Source organism: Lontra canadensis, unplaced genomic scaffold (assembly GCF_010015895.1).
Source record: "Lontra canadensis isolate GAN:19392208 unplaced genomic scaffold, GSC_riverotter_1.0 scaffold8, whole genome shotgun sequence".
Classification (NCBI taxonomy): domain Eukaryota; kingdom Metazoa; phylum Chordata; class Mammalia; order Carnivora; family Mustelidae; genus Lontra; species Lontra canadensis.
Window position 1 is genome coordinate 13,295,125 of NW_022631002.1, and position 24,207 is coordinate 13,319,331.

At 52.0% G+C, this 24,207-nt stretch overlaps 1 protein-coding gene across 1 annotated transcript in view; it reads left to right on the forward strand.

The window, feature by feature from the left end:
• The first annotated feature begins 4,507 nt into the window (after nucleotides 1-4,507).
• The window catches only part of CALB2 (calbindin 2), a 28,634-nt gene continuing 8,934 nt past the window's right edge, over nucleotides 4,508-24,207 (forward strand). Inside the window, exons 1-4 of the mRNA XM_032854621.1 lie at nucleotides 4,508-4,688; nucleotides 16,305-16,381; nucleotides 18,884-18,973; nucleotides 21,918-21,998. Of these exons, the coding sequence (XP_032710512.1) occupies nucleotides 4,595-4,688; nucleotides 16,305-16,381; nucleotides 18,884-18,973; nucleotides 21,918-21,998 (342 nt within the window). The 5' untranslated portion in view covers nucleotides 4,508-4,594. The remainder of the gene's footprint in view (nucleotides 4,689-16,304; nucleotides 16,382-18,883; nucleotides 18,974-21,917; nucleotides 21,999-24,207) is intronic.

Here is a 24,207-nt window from a genome sequence, read left to right on the forward strand (position 1 = left end):
CCCGGGAAGTAAAGCCAGCTTTCTGGCACCCGGGCCGCTAGGCCTGACCATTATAAAGACCAAAGAAGCAATATTTGGAAGAAATAGTTCCAGGCAGAGGGAGGAACCGGATCGAGCTTCTGGTTTTCTCTTTGATGTGCTCCAAACTAACACCAGGTGCTCTGAGGAGCCCTGCCAATTATCTGGGCCCAGTGGGTGCTGGCTGCAAAGTTGTTATCTGTTCTCCAGCCTCTCACCACCTCACCATCCGCAGGCCCCCCTCCCTTTGGAAAGCGACTCAGGGCTCTGAGGCAGAAGGTGAGTGGGGCAAGCCTCCTTGCTGATCCTTGACATTGGGTTGCAGCACCTGGGGTGCAGCTGGTGAGCTGGGGGAGCAAATACCCAATTTTCCCCTTCTAGGGAAGGGGGGAGCCAGCCATCACTTGAACTCATGGGCATCCTGGAAACAGTGGACATGACATCACTCCTGGCCACAGGAAAGCAACCTGTGGCCAGGATCTAGGAAGCATGTTGCATACACACACTTGGGGGGAAGTGGGGGCCTGGAATCTGGTCCCCAAGAACTGCATATACCCTGGAAACTGGAAAATGCAGCAGCCAGAGGGTTCCCGGAATCCCACCCCTGCTGGGTCTGGGTTGGGTATTAATCTCTCTGAGCTTTGGTATCCTTATCTTTTAAAATGTGCATTGCCTATCCGATAGGCTAGTTGTAAGGCCCAAACCAAACAAGATATACCAAAGCCCTCTATCAAAGCATTTTAAGGTATCTTCATGGTCATCATCCCTTCTTAGTGTTATAAATGTGAGAGGGAGCTCCTGGGAGGGTACCAAAACCTCAGATATCTAAGGGAATTACAAGAGTCTCCATTCATGGAGATACAAACGTCATCACTGCTTTCAAACACACTCCTTGAATCTCTTTCCCATCCCTTATCAATCTCCTGTTCTGAGTCTACGGTTTTCTCTTCATGTTTAGTTTTTTAAACTTGGTCCAGTCTAGCCAAAACCCCAGTCTTTTCTCCGATGAAAAGCTTCCCATTCCCCCCACCGCCAAACAAGGACCTTGGCTCCCTCCTGGGCTAAGCCTGATGTGGGGGATGGAGGGGATCTGGCTCTGGGACATCTCCTCCCCAGGAGGAGATGGGGAAGAGGAGCGCTCCTCACCTATCTGCTCCCCGTGGGCTGGAGCAGCTGCTGGGCTCCAGGGAGTCAGGGGTCCAGCAGAGTGGAACGAAGGTTTTCCTAGATCAGTTTTCAGCTCTACCCTGACTTCCTTCAATACCAAAGGCTAACAGGCAGGTCTGGCTTCTGTTCTGCCCTTCAACTCCATGCACCTTTCTTGGGAGGCACAGCGACCTTCAAAGGCTGCTCAGAGCAGGGATGGGGTGCAATCCTTCCAGGCACTGGACAGGACAGTGTGGGCCTTCAGATGACTCTAATTCTGAAACAGCACCACTTCTGTCTTCACAGGGGGCCAAGACTCCAGAATTCTGCTGCAGGACTGGCTGGGCTATTCAGAGCCCCCCCACCCCCACTGCAGGCACTCCTTCTGACCTGGAAAGGTCTTCTGGAGACCCCCCCAACAAAACACAGCTTCATAGAAGCCACAAAGTCTGCACTCCCCAAAGACTGAGGCTCCCTCCCTATACTCCCCACGCATAGCCTTCTCTCAGTACAGCCCATGGCCTGGGTTGAAGTGAAGGTCAGGCTTCAGGAGTCCTGCAGACAGGAGGTGCCTGGCTTCTGCAAGAGCTCTACAAGTGGGGCACTTGGCCTCTTTTCAGAATAACCAGAAAAATTCCTTCTAACATCCTGTGTTCATATAATAACTACGTTTCAGTTAAGCAAACACCACCGGCAGGATTCTTTTTTTTTTTTAAGTTTTTTTTTTTTTTTTAATTTAACAGAGAGAGAGATCACAAGCAGGCAGAGAGAGAGGGGGAAGCAGACTCCCTGCTGAGCAGAGAGCCCAACATGGGGCTCGATCCCAGGACCCTGAGACCAGGACCTGAGCTGAAGGCAGAGGCTTAACCCACTGAGCCACCCAGGTGCCCCCACTGCCAGGATTCTTGCTAGCTAACTCCTTGACTACAATATTTTTGGTCCCTACACTGACTTTGTGTGCCCAATATGACTTTTTTTTTTAATCTTTATTTTTTTCCTAAGGGTCAAAGAGCTTGCTCACAGCTTCACAAATACTAAGTAGGTTTTGAACCTGCAGCTTTCTGACCCCTGAGCAGAGCTTGTAACTCCTCGACACAACTGCTTCTGCAGTGCTTGGTTTGGGGACAAAGGACAAAGGGACTTGCTTAGGTTTTGCAGTCCTCTGTGTCTGAGATGGGCCCAGGGATGGGCCTTCCAGGAAGACTCCAATCACGCATCTAACATGAATAATGCTGGGCTGTCCCAAGTCAGAGTTGGTGGTCACTGCGGCCACGCTGCCATCATACCCAGAACGTCCCCCAGGCAGGCCAACATGCCCCCCGCCCACCCCACAATGTACCCAACACCCATCTCAGCCTCCGGAAAGTAGGAAGCATGAGCTCTACTCTCTCTTCTTCACCAGGAAAACCAAAGCAGCAAGGAAGTACTGGCTTTGCTCCTTAGAGAACCAGGGATGAGCTCGCTGGCCCCGCCAATCTGGGCCAGGGGAGGAGCAGGAGGTGAGACAGAGGAGCCCAAAGGACACTGGCAGAGCTGGAAGGGGCTGAGCCTGCCCCTGCGGGACTCTGCAGCACTGTGGTAAGGAGCTTGTGCTTAGACTTCCCCTTGGCCTCCCTCTGGGATTGGCCCCTTAGGGAGCCATGGTTACCCTGGAGAGGGATGCTGGCCAAGGAATCTCTTGCCAAGCTAATCACTGCTGATCTCTGGATCCATGAAGGGCAGTGGAAACATCAATTCATTGAAACCTCAGAGCAATCCTAAGAGGTAAATACCCACGTTCCCATTTTGCAGAAGAGAACATTTGAGACACAGAGAGGTTATGTAATTTGCCCAAGGTCACACAGCTTATTCTGGGATTCAGACCTGATTCCAGAGTGTCCACCCCCAACACCTGAGCCATTCTACCTTCCCAGAGGCAGTACATGAGAAACCTGGCAGCTTTGGTGAATTTCCCAGGCCCAGGCTCTCCTGTGGCACAAGGGGGAGGGGAATACATTTGGGCTTCTGGCTTTTTTGGACTCCTTCTCTCCCTTTGTGTGTTCCAGCAAGAGACTCTAAACACATTTGCTCCAAGCAAAATCAAGAGGTTTTGGAGCATTCTCTCTGTACTGCCCCTCTGAGTCTCACTCCAGGCTGTCCCTCCCTCCAAGGGACAACCTTCCCCCTCTGTCTCCTGCCAGCTCCTCTGCCCCAGCAACCTTCTTTTGATTCTCACTTACCTCCTTCCCTTTCACTCTCCCTTCGGAAGGCAGTTCAGCTAACACTCATTAGCACGTGTTAATGAGCATCAATTCATTTCTCAGTCAGCCAGCGAGAGGGGAGAAAGGAGGCCTGCTCCAGGGGTAATGGGTACCCACAGCCAGCCAGGAGGCTGCAGGCCTCAGGCTCCTGGAGAGAATGGGGAGGGAGCCCAGTGCCCAGTTTGGGGAGTCAGCTGTCCTCAGAACTGTGCCCTCAGTAGCTACTTCTGTTTTCTCTGAGACCAGCATGGAACATTCCAAGGTCAGCGATGGATGTTTTCTGCCCACTGGCCGAGGCACGTTCCCATGATGTCCTTAGGTGGATGGGGTTAAGCCCCAGTAGGGGAGACGCTCCTTGAACAACTGTCTAAAAGCCCTCAGAGCCTGTCCAGGGAGAGGTGGGTAACCAGAGCGCTGAGGGACACAGTCAGGCAGGGGAGGGCGACAATCACCACCCAAGGGGACAGTGGAAGCCCCTCCTCCATTCCATCTGGATCCTCCCTGGGTGTCCCTGATTCCAGCCGCCCGGCCCCAACAAAGCCTTGAGAACTCTGGGCTTCTCCCCCAAGCATGGGCTGTACTGAGGGGCCATGAGAGCATGGGAAAGAGCTGGGTTCAAATTCTAGCTCGGCCCCTCTTTGCTGGGCAAGTCAGTTCGTCATGTGAAGTCTCAAGTCCCCTCCTCAGAAAAGCGGTCCCTGTTCTTGCTACCGTGGAAGGGCCGGACGAGAGGAGCCCTGAGAGAGACCTAGTGAGCTGCGAGGTGCGGGTGCTAACTCCTTGTCAAGCTCGTATTATTATTACTACTCGTGGCGCTGCTGTTACTACTGCTATTACTACTGCTCCTTGCTAGTAACAATACGGGGTGGCTGTACTCAAGAAGATCAGAGAAAGGCAAAAGCAGCCTCTCCCCCGCCTCCCCACCCGGGGGCCTCTGCTTCCTGTGGTCTCAGGGCCCACCTGCGCGCCCCTGGCCCCCACCCAGCGCTCCCGGCCAAGCCCCGCGCCGCCGCCCCACCGAGCCCCGGGCCAATTCTCTGAGCGCGCGCGCCCCCTGCCGGCGGCCGGGCGCGGGCGCAGCCTCCGCACCGTATATAAAGGCAGCGTGGCGCGCAGGACCTGGCCGAGTGCGGGAGCGGAGCCGGGCGCAGGGACAACACTGTGCGCCTGAGGTCTCCCAGCAGCTCGCCATGGCTAGCCCGCAGCAGCAGCCCCCCTACCTGCACCTGGCCGAGCTGACGGCATCCCAGTTCCTGGAAATCTGGAAGCACTTTGACGCAGACGGTCAGTAGATCTCTCAACTTCTGGGCCCATTGGCCCCCAGGGAACCTGCGGTGGAGGGGAAGGGGACAGCGCTGATGAGGGCAGGTATACGTTTGTCCCTGGGCGGGGTGGTGGTGGTGTTTGGGCCCCAAAGCCTGCTGAGGTCGGGGTCTGGAGTTTGGGAGATGCCCGGGCTGCTCAGGTGACAACTGTCAGCAACTTTTCTTCTCCGACATAGACGGCGGACAGCCCGCCAGCTTTTGCAGCCTCATTCTGGGCAAGTTGGAGCTTTCCCAGAGAGGAGGCCTGGGCGGGCAAGGCTCCCCGTGATTCCCCCTGCCATCTTATCATCCCCGCCTTTCTCTTCAAGGTAATGGCCTGCCTTCAGCTGCTGCAGCCACAGGTCTCAAGCCCACTTGCTTCATTCTTGGGGTTCTCCTTTTGTTTAATGCCAGCTTAGCCCCCCCCACTGTCCTGGAGGTTGGGACAAGCTGGGGGATACTAAAGGGAAAGCCTGGGCCTCCCCCAGATGAACTGGCTGGGAGCGGGAGTCGGGAGTGACCTGGGGGCCCTGAACATCCCTTGGGCTTCCTTTGCCCATTTCCCATCCTCCCTGGGCAAATGGGTCTGTACACAGCAGCAGTGGGTGTGGTGGGGGCAGGGTTGGGGGACCAGCCTGACATATTCCCTCATGGTGATAGTCCTTGGCTGCTTTAGGTGACATCTCTGGGTGGAGGGAGGCACAATCTTAAATGCCCACTGAGACACCGACTCCCCCAAAAATCGAGGGCTGGACAGAATGACCTTAGGAGGTATCTCCCTGGGCTGGCATTCCATGAGTCTATGATGGTCTGATTCAGGCATAAAGGGAGACCCCCACCCCTTTAGGAGCCTCTGATCTTGCTAGAGACGTTTTCTCCACCCCTCCAAAAAAACTAAGTGATCTGATTCCCTTCTCAGGGCCTGGCCGGGATGGGCATCCCAAATGTTCAGGCATCTGGGACTAATGGCAGGGTGGTGGCGTCGGGGTTTTAGCCTGGGATTGACAGCGAGGGGGGGTGGGAACCAGAGGGAGGACCAGGGGTGGCTCACTTAATTCCTCCCTCCTCCTTTCCTCATCTCTGCAGGGCATGCAGGTGGCTAAACAGAGGCCCTCTGCCCAGGGTGCTTGGAGAGGCAAGGGTTAATGTCTAGTAAAGTTAATGAGTCAAGTTTTGTTCCCTGGGAGCCACCTGAGAAAGCTGGGTTGGGAGCCAGGCAGAGGACTGGGCAGGTAATCCCCGGGTTGGGATGGTGATCTGCCTGTGAATTACTGAAGGAGGCGGGTAGGCTGTTAAATCTGTAAAATGGGGCTAAGGAGGGTTTGTACTTCCGATCCCCAGCTTGGACCATAAGACTGCCTGGATGAAAAGGGATGTCAGGTGCAGCCTCTTAGTATTCCAGATGACACGCACATTCCCCGAGGATGCTTCTGCCAGTTTATCTGCACCAGAGAATTGCAGGATTCAAGGAAAGTTACCAAGTGGCCAAGGTTATGCCACCAGCCTCCTGCCAGATGAGTCAGCTATAACAAACAGGACTCCATGGTTCCTACTTTCCCCCTGTCCTCGTGGGGACAACCAATAGCACACTCAATAATCATGCAAATCCTTACATCTATCTGAGACCTCATAGTGTTCCAAACACAGTCACACCTCTTGGAGTCCCTGTGAGGCTGCTGGCCAGGTGAGGTGCTCCTGGCGCAGGTGAGGATGGGGGCATGAGGGGCGGGTTCTCACAGGCTGTACAGCAAGGGAGTCATGGGGCTCCTTCCCAGCCAGGGTTTATTCCCTGGGAACATGCATTTGGGTTGCAAGAGGGATTTTTCTGTGATGCTGGAAACCACCTTCCCACTTGACCACTGAAAATCCTCTACCACCCCCTGCCTCCGAGGCAATGAGCTGTTTCTTTAATCTCAGAAAGGGGTCCTGGTGTGGGCTGGAGCAAAGCTAAGTTAGCACTAGACGCAAGAGTCCGACAAACACCCCCAAAGCCACTGTGCCTCTGGTTTCCTCCTGCTCCCATGGCAAAGGGGAGCTCAATGCTTGCTTCTTGATTCCTGCCTACCAGACACCCCGTTTGCCCTCTCCGGCCACTGCCTCAGGGAGGTCCCAAGGAGGAGCCCCAAGACCTAACAGAGAGAGAAGACAAAGGGGCTTACAGTGCCAGAGATGGCACAGAGGTGATTTAGGAAAAGGAGGATACAGCCAGATTGGAGTTCCACGGAAGGATCCAGAAAGAGGCTGTGGACAGCCTTGCTCCATACCTTCCCTACCTAACCCCTCAAGCACACCCAAAGACTTCTGGGGAGCCCACCCCCTCCCCTGAGGCACTCCCTGCCCTATCTGGGCCTCCCCCTTACTAAGTCTGGCTTCTGTGTTCACTTTGGACTTGCTCCCTGATACCGAGTCCCCCTGCCTCTTACAAACTGAAAGAGCTCTGGGAGGACTCCCGTTTGCAACCCATCAGGACCCTGGAGCCCAGTCAGGCACAGCCCCCCAGGGGAGGGAGCCACTGCCCCACTCTTCCCAGACCCTCTAGGAAACAGATGAGGCAAACTTAGGAGAAGCTGGATGCCAAAGAGAGGGGAGCTGGGGCGGGGGGCTCTGACCCTAATTCAGCCCGTTACTAACCAGGAGGAAGGTCAACCTGGTGACGCTGCCCTAAGAGATTCTTTTCAAAATCTGCATCAGTCTCGTGGAGAAAGGAAGGAGTAAGTGTTTGGAGAGAGAAAAACTGGGACTCAGAGAGGCAAAGTTCTTTTCACAAGACCACACGGCAAAGTGGGAGGGTGGGGGGCACGCAGGGATCCTGTCTCCTCGTGCCTGGTTCCATCCCTGGGCTCTCCCTCCAAGGTCAGCTGCAGCCATGCATTTGGGAGAATTCAGAGGTCATCTCCCCAAGGCAGAAGTAGGGAAGACCGCAGCCAAGCCCGCACTCTGACCCACATGTCACCTCCATGCTCGGAGTGACCCTTACATGGCCCTCCATGTCTGAGCCCCATCCCATGCTGCCTGGTCACCTCTTTCTCCGGAATGTCCTCACTCTGCACAATCCAAGCAGCTGTGCAAGGCCCAGCTCGGAGCCCACACTGGCCTGTCCGTGTGGTTCCGATCAGATGGGCCACCAGGCTCCAGTTTCACGGATGACCAGTAGGAATTTCCATGAAGAGCCAAGGTGTGGCTCAAAAAGGGAAAAATACCATAGCCTTTAGAAGCCACTGAAATCACAGGGACAGGATGGGTTCTCTCCCAGAGACCAGCAGACACCTGGATCCAAACAGGGACTGCAACTCACCCCCGGAATCTCTCTAACATAGCTCTACCATGACATGTACAAAAAGTTAGACAAACAAGGGCATCTATTACCGAGTTCTTGGGAATGCTGAAAATTTGAAAGGAAATGCCCTTCACCAGGGAGGAGAAAAATGAATTGTACCCATCTCTACTGGGGAATATTATGCAACCAAGTATAGGGAGGGGGAACTTTTCCACTGACATGGGAAAACATCCAAGATGGACTACTAAGTTTTGTTTTTTTTTTTAATGGTAGCAGGACACTATTACCACATGAACCCATTTTCATTATTCACTAAGCTCAAATGCTGGAAGATATTCGAGAGAATGCCACACGTTATGGGGAATGGAAAATGGTGGTTCTCTCTACAGAGCGGCTGAGGTAAAAATTAGAAGCCATTTGCTTTAACTAATTAATTTCAGGAGTGTTTGCAAATTTTCTAAGAGCTTATGTTTCTGGAGTGAATCCGCAAAACGGTAAAGATGTAAGAAGATCTGTATCTCCAGGTGTGGGAATCTGCCCAGATACTTCAGGATATCTGCCTGCCTCCAGGTGGCCCTGGTGTTGAGGGGGTGGTGGGGGGTGGGGTTCAAAGCCTCTTACAGGGAGTGAGCCTGTTTGCTACCCATGGGGGCCTCAAGGCCTTTGAAAATTAGTGAGAGGAAGACCCTGCCCTGTCTTCCCTCCTCTGTCCTCCCACACCCGATGGTAATAACAGAAGTGTCCCCTCAGATCCAGGCACCATGATCACCCGGAGGCCTGAGCACCCAGGCGAGCCTCGTGGAGCCTCACGGCTTAGTCCGTGTGCCTGCAGGGAGAGGCGAGGAGAGCAAAGCCCCAGGGCCTCTCCAAGGTGGGGAGAGGTTGGGGCAGCTTGCGCTGGGATACTAAGTGAAGGCTTTTGGAACAGTAAAAAAGACTTGCCCAAACAGGGTTACAGAATACTTGGTATATATTAAGTATTTCGGCAAACACTCTAACATGTACAATGCAGTATCACTGTGCCATTCCTAGGGTGATTCCAGGACTCCTACAAACGATCGCTTCTTGGCACAAGAGAGTCCAGGGGGTCTGGTGCGGGGAGCCGAGGTGGGAGCTGTCTTTTAACCCTGTCTGCCAATCTCTGTGGGGTCTGTGGGTCTCATCAGGGACAGCAAGGGACGGGCTTGGGGATCATGATGGCAGGACGTGGGGTTCTTTGGGGACAGCCTCCTGGTCCACCCGGGGTAAGCCTTAGGAATCAGTCCCCACTCCACTTTCACCCCTAAACCCCCAAATGCTTTGCTAACAGGGCCCTTTGCTGTGGTGTCTGCAGCATGCTGGGTTGCCCTGCGCTGGTGGCCTCTGGGGACGCCCTGGGGGTGATTACACCAGCCAGGGAGGTGCTGTGTCTGTGAGGAGCTCGGGCTCCCCGGGGAGGCAGCCCTGAGACGAGTTTTCACAAACAAGGTAGCTTGAGCCCGCCTCGCCCAGGGCAGCTGCCAACCCAGGGAGCCTGCGTCCCTGCCCGCTCACCCAGCTTATTTCCCTCCGGACTTCAGTGGCTGTCCTGGATGAACCCCTGAGGGAGGTTTCCAGGGCTGAGAAGACCCTTCGGGGAAATCTCTTCCAACACCTGGGGAGCCCGAATTACTAGAGTGGGCATGAGGCTCTTGGAAAACAGGGCCTCTCCTGGCAGCTCTCCCGGCCTATGGCAGGCCATGCCCTCCTTGGCCCAGCCGGACCCATCTGGGGCCTCTGGCCTCGCTTGGCCCTCCCCCGCTCCTCCTTGGCTCTCTGCTGTCCAATCTGCCCCAGCCTTCTGGACTCCCCCAAGCCTGGGAACCAGCCCAGCGTTCGGCTGCCAGATGTCCCCAGGTTCAGAGGACCCAGCGCAGCTCTAGAACCACTGTTCGAGAAGCAGCTCAGTCCAGAAACAACAGACTGAAAGTCATGTCTGAAAGCTCTGTTTTTTCAGCCCTTTTCTTGCCCCAGGGGGTGGGGTTTGACTGTCCCGAAGGGTGCTCAGGCTTGGGTGGGCAGAGGGCTATTTGCCTTTCCATAAATCTGAACTCCGGACAGACAACCAGGTGGCTGGGTCTCAGGAACACTTCCTTAATGAGGACGTCTGGAATTTGGCAATCCCTGTCCTGGATTTCTCTAACCTGTGCATCACGGGGAGACACGGACTGGTGAGCGCTACTGCGGCCAGGCCCCTAGTTCTCAAACTTGAAGCGTAGGAACCTCGTGAAAACACAAATTTCGGGGTCTCTCTCCCAGCACTTCTGCCTAAGGAGTTCTTGGGGAAGGTCTAGGATTCTGCACTTGTTAACAGGCTCCCAGGTAATTCTGATGTTGCTGTTCCACAGACCCCACTAGAAACAGCAAGCCTTTACCCTCCACACCTGCTGAATTAGACTCTGCACTTTAATAAGATCCCCAGGTAATTCTTGCACACCTCAACACTTGAGACTCACCATAAATCGGTCCTTAATTCTGACTGCACGTTAGAATCACCGACAGAGCTTTTGAAAACAGGCTCACGAGCAGTCCCCACCCCCATCAATTATCTGAACTTCCAGGGGCAGGACCCAGGCAATGGTGTTTTAAAAGCCTCCCTGGTGACTCTAATTTTTATTTTATTTTATTTTATTTTATTTTTTTAACCCACTGAGCCACCCAGGCACCCCCTATTTTATTTTTTTATTTGACAGAGAGAGATCACAGGCAGGCAGAGAGGCAGGCAGAGAGAGAGGGGAAAGCTCTCTGCTGAGCAGAGAGCCCGATGTGGGGCTCCGATCCCAGGACCCTGAGGTCATGACCTGAGGCTTAATCCACTGAGCCCCCAGGTGTCCCCCCAGGTGACTCTATTAGACAGCTTGGCTGAAAACCAGTACTCTCTACTCTGAGCTGAAGAACTGACAGCCATGGACTGGTTCAGAGGACAGAAGTTAGAAATGATGCTTCCCATTCATGTGAGATTTTACATTTTCTGGAATGCTTTCACAATAATACCTGGTGTGGCTCTCACAGCAGCTCTATAAAGCAGAAAGGGCATAAACAGTTATACCCATTTTAGGGATCAAGAAATGGAGGCTCAGTGAGGTTGATTCGCTCGATGTCACATGGGCAGTCATGGAGCTTGTAGCAGAATTATACCTCTTACTCTCTTCCTTGTTCAACTCTTAGAAAATCTGTACACGTGAATCTCAGTGAGAGACAAGGGGGCCTCTTTCCAACAGGGGCAAAGCATCCTTTAGTCAAGGCTTTCCAGGTGTCTGTGATCAGCTTAATAGTAAAGAAGTGGTGTGTCACTTTTTTTTTTTTTTTTTAAGATTTTTGCTTGTTTGTTTATCTGGGGGGTGATGCATGCGGGCTCAAGAGGTAGGGGAGGAGCAGAGGGAGAGGAATAAGGAGACTCCACACTGAGCAGGAAGAAGTAGCCAGACAAGGGGGTCCATCCGAGGACCCTGAGATCCTGACCTGAGCCAAAATCAGACACTCAACTGAGCCACCTAGGCGCCCCCAAGAAATGTTGTCTCAGTTTCAACTGGGGGAAACTGAGGCACGGTGGTGACGAAGAATGGTAGCCAGAGTACAGTAAGGAAAGATGCAGGGTCTCTGACTCCCACCCAGCCCCCTCTTCCTAATATTCTCAGGATGCAGTTTGATAGGAACTGAAGGAGTGGCGGTTGCCATGGTAACCGCATTCTTATCAATACCCGTCCACATGAGATTTGCTGGGTGGCCAGTCACCCCACGCCCTGATACTGGGGTCAGAGAAAAAGCAATCCATTCGTCTGGTGCTGAAGTCTGCTCTGGAAGGATGTAGGTCAATCCAGCCTACCCCCCCCCCCCCCACCACCCAGACGAGACCGGGATAGCAGCTGCCTCCTGGGGGATGGATGGGATTTGCCCTGAGAGAGACCAAGTAGCAAAGGCCTTTCCCTCCAATGGTGGAGGATGCCCCCTTCTGGGCCCCACAGCCCCTGCCTCCCTATCCAGTCTCTGCCCCTCTCCCTCTGCGTTCAGCTGGTAGATCCTGACAATTCTTGTTTGGCTGCCTTGCCCTCACTGGACCATGAACCACTCTGGGGAGTAAGCCTATATCGAGGACTTGTCTATAGCCCCCCCAGCCCCCCAACCCCCGCTGCTGAGCACCAGGCACAAAGTTGAACTATTGTTACTTCCAACAGTATAGGTTTGTTGAATTGAGCCTCCTTTTGTCTCTTCGTTGGGGGCACGGAGAGGAAGTGGTGGTGGGATTTCTAGTAGGGTGTGAGGGGCTTGCCAGCCTCTGGGGCCCTCCTGCTGATCAGGCTGTACAAGGTGGGCTGGGGAGGGGACCTCTTTCTATCATCACTGGGTCCTGGCTCCTCCCCTGGCCTCCACGGTTAGTCTTCCCTTTCTCCTCCTCTTCCTGGTAGCTGGGGGTTCTCAGAGAAGCTTTCCCTGCCCACCCTGTGAAGTAGCCCTGGGAGCCCCTCCCCATTCTACTACATCATCTTTCCTTTTCCTTGCTGTTTGTCTGCCCCAACCCCACCCAGTTAGAACATAAGACCCATCCTGGCAGACCCCGTCTAGCTCACTTTTTTTTTTTAAAGATTTTATTTATTTATTTGACAGACAGAGATCACAAGTAGACAGAGAGGCAGGCAGAGAGAGAGGAGGAAGCAGGCTCCCTGCTGAGCAGAGAGCCCGATGCGGGGCTCGATCCCAGGACCTTGGGATCATGACCTGAGCTGAAGGCAGAGGCTTTAACCCACTGAGCCACCCAGGCGCCCCCTAGCTCACTTTTGTACCCCTGAGGCCTAGCATACAGCAGGCACAAAGTGAATGCTCAAGAAATGTTGAATGAATGAATGAATGAATGAATGGATGAAACCTAGATCAGCAATTAGGATACTCCAATTCTGGTCCCGCCTTGCTGTGTGTCCCTGAACAGATTGCTTACCGTCTCTGTGCCTCAAGTTTCTTTGTCACAAGAGGAGGATTCTACTCTGCCCTGTTACCATCCTGTGTGTCTGGAAGGATTATGACAACTTGGAAAATGGGACCTCGGTCTTGTGCAGTGTCATATCCCTCCCCCATGGCAACCTACACAGGGCTTCACACATAGTGAGGCTTGAGATTATCTCCTGAAGCAAAGAGAGAAGTGAATGTGCTTTGAAAAATTAAAAGCGTTGTATCCGTGAGCCATTCCTGATGTTCACAAGTGTCAGTGTCTCCTGCTGGGCAAGGCACAGGCTGATTGTCAGGTTCTGGAGGTTAGTAAACCACCTTAAAACCTTTCTAGAACAGGAATAAACACAAGAACATTTATTCTTAGTAAGTTTCAGAGAAACTGAAAGGAAAAGGTGGGTCCCACAGGTCTGTACTCTTCTAGATTTCTTCTTCCCGTTCATATTGCTCAATGGGAGGTGGCTCAGTGCTGGCCTCACCTGCTTGGGCCTCCTGTACCCCAACTCTTCCTGGCTGAAAGCAAGCAGCCCAAGGGCAAGGTGTCCCCCGGCCTGGCAGAAACACCCGCTGTGGTGGTGATGACCACTGGCATTTTGGAGGCTCACTGTGGGCCAGCACTTTCCATGTGTTTTTACCCCCGTGGAGTCTTCACTGATACCATAGGAGGCAGGCACCGTCATTATCCCTATTTTATAGGTGAGGAAACAGGTCCGGAGAGGTGACATCCCAGAGCGAAACAGTGAGTAATAGAGGCAGGACAAGAAGTGGGTGTGGGTGCCTCTGCAAGAAGCGTGGGTAACCCGCCCGCACCACCCTTCTACAGCAGGTGCCAGAGCTGGCGGGGAAGTGGCATAGGAGGGCCAGCTCTGAAGGTGGGGAGAGATGCTGGTCAGAGCTGAAACCCATCCTTCCGGATCATTGCAGGGACTGGCGAGGCAGAGAAAAAGCACTTGTTCCTTCAATACCAAGGCATCATCAACTAGACTGCCTTTTGCCCAGAAAGCCCTTGGCCCTTCCGCTCACGCCCCCTCTCCCGCTGGCCTCACATGCCATTAGACGCACGCTCATGAAATTCCAACCGTCGCAAGAACGATGACCACTCTGTGCCAGGGGGAAAAAAGGGAGCTCCAGTCCCCTTCCCCCACCCCCTAAATACAATGACATCTTTTCCCTGCTGAGAAAAATAGATCATTTATCTCATGGGATCCTCTCCATGCCATGTTTATTGTGGCATCTTCTCCACTAGGGGGCGCCTCTGTGGCTATTTATTGGGAATCTAAATTTTCAGGGGATGCCAAGGGGCAGAGGGTGGGGAGAACCCCCACCCCCACCGCAACCCCATCCCACCCCCAAGGGCCAGGATAAATACTCCTCTTTTATTGTCTCTGTTTCACTTGTAATTCCATTTGCCCTTGACGAAAGCTACCAGTTGGCTATTCTCTATAGGAACCTTGCTCAATTGTTTTATATCAGATTTGAAACTTGACTTTAGGCCCGTGGTTTCCAAACTTGCTGCTCATGGAAATCATCTGGGGAGCTTTAAAAAAAAAAAAAAAAACCAAAAACCGTGATGCTTAGTTCACACCCCAAACCAATGGCACCAGCATGTCTGGTGGAAGCCAGACACCCATATGTTTTTGTTTTTTTTTTAAAGATCCCAGGAGAGAGGGTCCTGGGTGGCTCAGTGGGTTAAAGCCTCTGCCTTCGGCTCCGGTCATGATCCCAGGGTCCCGGGATCAAGCTCCGCATCGGGCTCTCTGCTCAGTGGCGAGCCTGCTTCCTCCTCTCTCTTTGCCTGCTTATGATCTCTGTCAAATAAATTTTTAAAAATCTTAAAAAAAAAAAAAAAAAAGATCCCAGGAGATTCCAGTTTGGAGGAGTGTGGGGGAGCACTCCCTTCGGCCTGTCTGATTTCCAACCCACAAATGCCTGCTCTCAATCACAGCAGGGACTAGTGACCTTGGCCATGGGCTTAGCTTACCCAGTCTCTAGGCCATCTTGGTTTAAGACTTGAGAACCTAAAAGGCCTCTCACCACTAAATGTGATCTTCAAAGTCAGGCACTGACCTTGGGGCCCAGTCCTGATCATTGCAGTTTTTGCCCTGATTCATTCCATCTTCTGCACAGGTTCTGGTCATTGAACTGGAACAGCAGTCACGTTCACGGTGCACGTGAATGGGTGGATTGGTACATACAAAATCCCATTTAAGTATCATAACTCATTTTGCAGCTGATATGGGTTAATGACTTTCCCAAAGTCCTACAGGCAGTGAGCAAGCAGAACAGGGTTCTCCCAGGCGCTCACAGACCAGAGGGCCTCCTCTCTTCGTGGCGTGCTGCGGGTTGCCTCCCCTCCTCATAATCCCGGTGACCGATGCTCTCGGGTGCCCCCAGCCCGAAGGAGGGACGCCCTGCCTTTCTCTCCCCACTCTTCCCTTCTGTTAGTTTCCCAGAGCTGTTGTAACAGAGTCCCACAGACCAGGTGGCTTAAACCAACAGAGGTTTTTTTCTCTTCCTGTTCTGGGGCTGGAAGTCCAGAACTAAGGCGTCGACAGAATTGCTTCCTTCTGGAGGCTCTTGGGAACAATCCTTCCGTGTCTCTCTTCCAGCTTCTAGTGGTTGCCGGCAATCCATGGCGTTCCTTAGCTTGGAGATAACCTCACTCCAATCTTGTCTCAGTCTTTACATCATCTTCTTCCCTGTGTGTCTCTCTTTGTCTCCACAAGGCCTTCTTATAAGGACACAGGTCATTGGATTAGGGTTTACCTAATCTACTATGGCTTCATCTTCACTAACTACCCTATTTCCAAGTGAGGTTACATTCTGATGTTCTCCATGGACGTGGATTTGGGGGCACGGGGGACACTCTTCAACTCAGTATACCCTCCCACTCCAGAGACCCAAATTCTGTCTCGGGCCTCATTCACCCCTACGACCGGGGTCTGCTACCTGCTGACTAGCTGGGATGCTGATGACCTTGCGTCTCCCTTCCCCCCCACCGTCACCCTGTTAAATTCTCTATCCTGGGCTCACCCAGCCAGCTGCGGCCAGTTCCGGCTCCGCCCACTTCTACCAGCTTGGCCCGGATCCTCGTCCCTCCCAGTGTTCTCCGTCTACTAAATGTATACCGCAAAGGCCCACGGTTACTGATCTTGCAGCTGTACAGTTGGAAACACCCTGAGGGCAGGACCCACGTCCCTCACGCTGCACGGTCGGAGGCCAACCCAGACACACCTGCTTGTTGACCAAGAAGTTCTCCCTGAAGCCCCTGACTTCCCCACCTCCTCATCCCACCCCATCAGTCTTACTATTCAGCTCTGAGGTCAACTGCTTTTTTCTTTTTCTTTGCTTTCTTCACAGGAAATGGGTATATTGAAGGTAAAGAGCTAGAAAACTTTTTCCAAGAGCTGGAGAAAGCAAGAAAAGGCTCTGGCATGGTAAGCCCAGTACTCTGTCGAACTGTTTGATTTTTCTATCATCCTGATCGTGGCTTTGGTCAGCATTGTCTGTCCCAAAATCTGTGTCTCCTAAGCCAGCCTGACATCTCCGGTCTTGACCTTCCAAGTTTTTCTTTCATTTGTAAGATTTTTTTTTTTTTAATTGGAATAATCCCTTAAAAAGAGAACCTTCCTGCAATACCTTTGGGTGTCTGGGATTGAGGGGTGTTCGTGAATGGATACCAGGGGTTACTGAACCCCCCAAAACCGCAAAGTTTGTGTCTGTGTATATGTGTATAAAACCCTTTTATTTTCCTAAGGAATAGTCCAGAGCCTATCTAAGATTCTCAGGGGGGTCATGACTCGATTGGATGCTTCAGGGGTTTCAAGTGTCTTTATTCGAGACCAGAGTTTCTCAGCCTCGGCTCTATGGACAGGGCTGGATAATTCTTTATCGTGGGGAGGTGGAGGGGGCCTGTCCTGTGATTGTAGGATATATAGCACCGTCACTGGCTCTCCCCGTGAGATGCCAGCAGCATCCTCTTCCAGTTGTAGCAATCAAAAATGTCTCGAGAAATTACCAAAGGTCCCCTCTGAGGGGCACAGAATAATCCCCACCCGAGAACCACTGTTCTAGACCAACAGAGTCTGGAATCCTCAGCAAGGACCTAGAGGGAAGCTTGGTTGCTCCAAACCAGCATCTGAACCAGAGAGTACGGCCTGGCCTCATTCGTGGTGGTATCAGTCTGCCTTTCTTAGCCTGCCTGAAGCGACTCCAAATCACGTCCCCCCCCCCCTTCACGGCAGGGTCACTGTGGAGCCTGTAGTCACAAGCTTACACTATTAAATTCACGAAAGCCTTGGGAGAACTGTCTGAAATACCGAAAAGCTGAGGTAATTGGACCTAGTTTATTGCGATCCCCGCGTCTGGTTCTCAGATATACACAGTCAGACTCATCACCTCCCCCCAGCTCCCGCTGGTCCCTTGGGGGTCTCCCCACTCTCTCCTGCTACGTGTCTGTTGGCCGATCCCCTGCCTCTTAGCAAGTCTCCATGGGCAGTCTGGGAGACGAGCAGCAAATCTACCAGTGAGCTCCTGGTCCAGAGCCCAGCAGAGCGTGCCAGCGAGAAGGAGGGCCAGCCATGGGCTTCGGCGACAGCCTTGATTCATGGGTTTGTTTATCAACTGTTCCCCCATCACCCCTCATTACTAGGATAATGACGCCTGCATCCCAGAAATCCCAGGCATCAAAACTGATTCTGAGATCAGTGCTTCTAGTCTGAAATCTTAGTCACTCCCCTCCTCAGATGGCTTCAGGGGTGATTCTCAAGTCTGTCAACAACATCTCAACTGACCGCATCCGTGACTGGTGTTCAGAGCAGCTGGGCAGAAGGGATAGTAGCCTTGGAAGCAGGAGCCACAAGTTCCAATTCTAGCTACACCGGCTGGTGACCTCGGGAGAAGACACGGCACCCCAGCATGCACCGGTGTGTAGAATGGACAGACGACTCACCCCACCAGGGCTGCTGTGAAAACTAAATCAGCTCACCCCATCTGGGATCCAGGCCTAGGAGCATTCCATGCACACTTGAACATATAAGGCAGGAAATGCTGATGAATAAATCCTGGCAAATTGAAACTGCTTCCCAGGTAGAAAGAACAGACTCTAATCTGAAGAACGGGTAGAATTCTCCAGGGCCCGATCGGAGGAAGCGCCCAAGCCCCCCGGAAGTCATCAGAGAAGGCAAGAGGCGCCATCAGCAGTACAAGCAGACTGCCCATCGGTGAGGGTTAAGGAAGAACGTGTTCATACACGGAACTATTCAGCAGCACCCAAAACAGGCTAAGATTGGAGAATTTCAGAGAACCTTAGATTTACAGTGGGCAGTGATGGGCCAACGGAGCTTTTGAAGTTTTCTGCCTTTGGAGTAGTCACAATAATCGCACAGATGATTGAAATTACCCCTCAGCTATATGAAGACCTTCTCCTCACCTTCCTCCTGGCTTAAAATCAGAGTGAAAAATACAGTAAATTCCCTTTAGACCTGAGAGAAGAAAATGCATGATTTACCTTGCTCTGAGGTAGTGCTGGTTTCCTCCTGGAATAAGTTGGCTTGTATGAGAAGCTGCCTTGGTAAAATGTTGGGGCCTCAGTTCTCACATCTGAGTGATGGGAATAAGCCCTCGCCCTTCTGACAAAGCTGTGGTTTAATCCCGTCTCAAAGGCAGAGGGGTATGTTTGATTGCATGAATTACATGGGATGGGGGTGTATGTCCCCATGTGACCAAGCCTCAGAGGAGAGATCGCTTGGACTTGGAGGGATTTCAGGAAGGAGATGAGTGGGGCCCTGACCAGTCAGAGCGTCGGCCCGGCCCGGTTCTGGGCCTGCAGATCTGGGGCATAGAACGCTCCGTGCCACTGCCACACCAAGCAGGTGAGAGATCTGTGGTTCCCGTGGGGCCTGGCAGCACAGTCAGCCCCCCCCTCTGTTTTTCCCCAGATGTCAAAGAGTGACAACTTTGGGGAGAAGATGAAGGAGTTCATGCAGAAGTATGACAAGAACTCCGACGGCAAAATCGAGATGGCAGAGGTGAGTCCTACATCCTGACTAAGAGCTATGGGGGAGAGGGGTTCCCGTCACCTCCACTCTGCCAAGCACAAGTGTCCTTCTAGGCCTCTAAAAGGGGGGGGTGGTCTCGAGGCCCCCACCCAACCTCCAGCACTTAGGCTGATCAACAAGAACAGGCAGGACTTTTTCTGAGCCTCACAAGGAAAGAAGCAACAAACAGTGGCCTAAGACAGGGAGGGAGACCTTACGTGCTCTCACGGTCCCAGCAGCTACTCTGAATGGGTGAGGAGCCCAGCTTGAGAGAGGAAGGAGCAGGACCGATGGAGAACAAGAGAGTTCATGCCCCACCAAAAGGCATCCCAAGGCAATAGTTTTAATTACTTAATTAATTTGTAAACACATAATTTACATATATAACACATATCATTTATATATTATATATACACACATTTGCATAAATACGTATTGCTAAAACAAATTGAGGCATATTAAAAATTTTAAGAGTGTATTTGAGCAAAAATTGATTCAAATGGGGCAGTGCCAAACTACGAGTGATCAGGAACACTCCCCCAACAGTAGCTAGGGAAAGAATCTTATAGAGAAGAGGTGGGAGCAGAGCAAGGAAGGTGTTTGATTGGCTATCGCTTAAGAGGTTGCATTATTTGGGAACCCCTCCTGGGCTGTTGTGACTGGTTTCCATTTGGGTCTGCTCACATAGTCTACTAAGGCATTAAGGTCACCTCAGTTTAATGGCTTCCTTGTCTAATTAAACAACTTATGTATCCACACATATACACACATACATTCCTACGTACACAGTACATACGCGTGCACGTGCCGCTGGCCATCAGTTTGTGATGTGTGGCCTAAGGCTCGGGAATAATGACGGCAGCACAGGAATGAGGGCATAGCTCCTCCCAGGGTGGATCGGGTGGGATGCTGCCTTAGGTCAGTGCCCCGGAAGCAGAGACTGAGAAAGGACTCAAGTGGATGGGATTTATTGAGAGAGAACTCTTGAAAGAAGGGAAGAACGCAGCAGGAAAAGGCAGAGGAAGGAGCTAAGGAAGGACATGGTGTCAGATGGAGCTGGGGCTTGACCTGATCTCACAGGGAGCTCTGGAATGAGGATTGCACCAGAGGTGGTCTCATCCTGGGCAAGGGATGGGGTGGTCCTTCGTACCCTCAGTTCAGTTAGTCGTTGGATACAGGCTGCCCCCTCCAGGTCGGGGAAGTGGAGGTGGGTGCCTGAGGCAGTGGTGGTTTGTTGGAGGGCAGCTCTGATGCAGGGAGCAGCTCTGAGCCATTAGCAGGTGTCCTTCACGGCATGAGGGATGGCCCACCAGCCTAGCTAAGGGAGGTCTGGGAAGGGCACCAAGAGCATAGATGTCTAAGCTCAAAATCCTGGCTCAAATGGGCTTAAACCGGGGGTCACCAGACTTTCTTCTGGAAAGATCCAGATTATGGTACATGTTTTAGGATTTTTAGACCACATAGTTTCTGTCACAATTCTTCCAACTCTGCCACTGTGGCAGAAAAGAAGCCATAGACAGCATGTAAATGAATGGGCATGGCCATGTTCCAAGACAAGTTCATTTATAGAAACAGGCATTGGGCCAGATTTGGCTCACGGGCCATTGTTTACCTACTCCTGGCTTAAACCATGAGAGGCTTCTAGTGAGACAAGCGCCACGAGAAGGCATGGCTCTAGATGAAGGAGGCCAGGTCCCCAGCTCTGCTTCTCTGCACTTCTCTGCCCCCCAAAACACCTTCATCTTCAGGCTGGCCTGCTGCTTTAGCCATCCCATCTGCAAGCACCCACATCGGGATGCAGAAAGGATCAGTCTCATTTGGCTCCTCCTGGCAGTAAGGAAAGCTTTGACTGGAGTACTTTTAGCAGTCCTCCCCTCACATCCCATTGGCCAGAACTGGGTCACATGCCTGCTCATAAGCCAATCCCTGGCAAAGAAATTAGCCCATTTACCTGACTCAGACCAATCAGGATTTGCCTGTGACCCAAGGAAGCTGGGAGCAAAATAAGGGGGGGCTGAACAAGGGTATTTTTGCATTTTCTGAAAATCAGATTTGTTGAGGTATAATTTATATACAATAAGCTGCACTGATTGGGAGAGCCAAGTTCTGGGAGCTTAGACGTTGTGCACAGCCATATAATTACCACCACAATCAAGATGGAGCATTTCTATTGCCCTTAAAAATCCCAGGCCAATTTGCAACCACCGGGATGGAACTAGAGGGTATTATGCTTAGCGAAATAAGTCAATCAGAGGAAAACAACTATCATATGATCTCCCTAATATGAGGAAGTGGAGATGCAACTCATATGGGGGGGGTAGGAAAAGAATAAATGAAACAAGATAGGATCCGGAGGGAGACAAACCATAAGAGACTCTTACTGTCACAAAACAAACTGAGGGTGACTGGGGGAGGGGGGTAGGGAGAGGGCGGTGGGGTTAGGGACATTGGAGAGGGTATGTGCTATGGTGAGTGCTGTGAAGTGTGTAAACCTGGCGATTCACAGACCTATACCCCTGTGGCTAATAATACATTATATGTTTATAAATTTTTTTTAATTAAAAAAAATAATAAATTTTGGTAAAATATTAAAAAAAAAAAATCCCAGGCCACCCCTCATCTCAGATTCGTTTGCCTTCTTTAGAATTTTATATCACTGGAATTATCTATTAAGTATTCTTTGGGAGACCGGACACTTGAATTTTTAAAGGGGCTCCACTATCTGTCCCTCTAGCTGTGGGCGGGGGGGAATGCACTCCTCAGAACATCCTTCTTCCCTTTTGAGGGGCTGTTCTCAGGAAGAAGAGCAAAATGTGGGTCCCACACTGCCTTGCCACTGGCCATTCACCACCTTCTGGCAAAGTGGGCTCTGCTCCCTGGCGGGGCCCTCCAGTAACGTCTCTGTGTCTCTGTGTTGCTCCCCGGCCCCCCGCAGCTGGCACAGATCCTGCCGACGGAAGAGAACTTCCTTTTGTGCTTTCGGCAGCACGTGGGCTCCAGCACGGAGTTTATGGAGGTGAGGCCAAGGCACTGCCTTTCTCCCATGCTCAGGGCCAGGCCCACCCCAGTGCCTGGGAGTGGTCCCCACCCCGGGGGGCGATGCTAAACCCTTAGAGCTCCATGACTCAGAGTGTGGTCCCTGGACCAGCGCCGTCTGCATCACCATCACCTGAGTGCGTGTGAGAAACGCAGAGTCCCTGACCCACTGACTCAGAATCTACCTTTCAGCAAGATCCCCATATGATATGCGCACATCAAAGCGTGCAGAATACGGTGAGAAGTAAGTGTGGGGAAGTACATGTGGGAAATGCCAGGTACACGCTTATCTCCCCTTTGGGAACTGGTCCATAGACATTTGCGTCTTGCCGTATCTCAGAAATACTGCAGTGAAGAGACCTGTTTCACGTCCTTTGGCTTCCAGAGCTCATGCACTGTGTTCTCAATAACACTGGTGTCCCTTGAGGTCAGGGTTCCAAGGAGCATGAGTGGGAAGCATGGATTTCTGTGCCATCCCAAAGCTGGAAAAGCCTGGGGAGGGGCGGAATTTCAGTTTGCAGCATCTTCCGGTTCTGATTCTTTTTTTTTTTTTAAGATTTTATTTATTTATTTGACAGACAGGGGTCACAAGTAAGCAGAGAGGCAGGCAGAGAGAGAGGGGGATGCAGGCTTCCTGCTGAGCAGAGAGCCTGATGCGGGATTCAATCCCAGGACCCTGAGATCATGACCTGAGCCGAAGGCAGAGGCCATAACCCACTGAGCCACCCAGGCGCCCCTTCCAGTTCTGATTCTTGACTGTGGTCTACACATCAGTGCCCCCCCGCAAAGAGATCTTTGCAAAAGAAACTCTTTGAAATCCTCAAGTGAAGAAGACCACCCAAACTCAATTTTTTTTGAGTAATATTGAACCGATAGATGCAGCCATGTGAAATCGCTGATATTTGACCATTTTTGATTTATAAAAATTGGAAATTCCATATGATTCCACCAAATACATGACTAATCCTGATACCTGGCAAACTGCTGATTATTTCTTGGTATTTTTCTGGACTCTGCACCCTAGCTGTTCAGGATATGTGTCCCCCAGAGGGAAACTTAACCGATACCCCACACACACTGCCTGCTAGGAGAATGACTGGCCTTCAACTTGACTTGAGTTGCCATTCCTCGTGTTAAATCCATGTCCAGACACCTGTAATCCCCTCTCCGTGATTTACTGCCTAAAACTAATGGAAAGTTAGCCCAGAAACCCACACGGCATGGAGTTCCCCACATGGGTAGAAAATTGGTTAGAAAGAACCAATTCTCAGGGCAGAAAAGTCATTTTTTAAGTGGCAGCTTGCCTAAGCCTCAGATATGGATTTAATTTTATGGTGCCTTAAAGGATTTTCTCCAGGCTTTTCAAGATGGCCAGATTCCGTAAGCTAGTCATTGACATTCTGGATTCTGTTCTTAGTCCTTCTCTTGCCTGTCTTGTGGGGGGGTGGAGAGGGGTGGAAAGTCTGCATCTCCTTGCCAGAGCACTGCTTTTGTGAGAGTCCATTTTTCTGTCTGTAGAAAAGGGAGCCTTATGCCTGATGGTTCCTTCCCTGATGGAGAGGGAGGCAACCAAAAATTGGTGTCTCTTCCACCTCTGATCTGGAAAATGGGGATGATAAATAGTTTGCGGGGGTGAGGGGAGCTGGAAATACTTAAAGAGAAGCAAAAAAGACCTTTCTCTCGCTGTGTCCCCCTCTCTCAAAGTCATTAGTGGTTCCTCTCTGTGTCGTTGATATGATTCCATATTCTTATCTGTCTTCATCCTTTAATCCACGGTATAGCTGAGACAACCCCCCCCAACCGAGTTTCCCGGGGACCCCACCATCCCTCAGTGCCACCCCCCTGGGCTTGGCGGCTTGTTCCATTTTCATCAGCTGGAAACAGGAATTGGTCCCTGTGCCTCCTTGAAAGGCTAGCGCAGGCAGAGAGCTCCGTCCCACTGCTAAGCACAACATTGTACTTTCTAATTTTAGTGACGCCTCAGGATTTCTTTGAGATTTCACAAAGCCCAGGTCCCTTGAACTCTTTTCCTTGAATGGGAAGAGAATGACCCACTGATGGACGAGCACAAAGCACTGGCGGGAAGAGAAGTGAACCGGGAGAGCCTGGGGAGGAGGCGGGGCCAGGGGGGAGGGAGGTCAGAGCCGCTGAGGATCTCCGCCCCCCGCCCCCCCCCCCCCCCCCCCCCC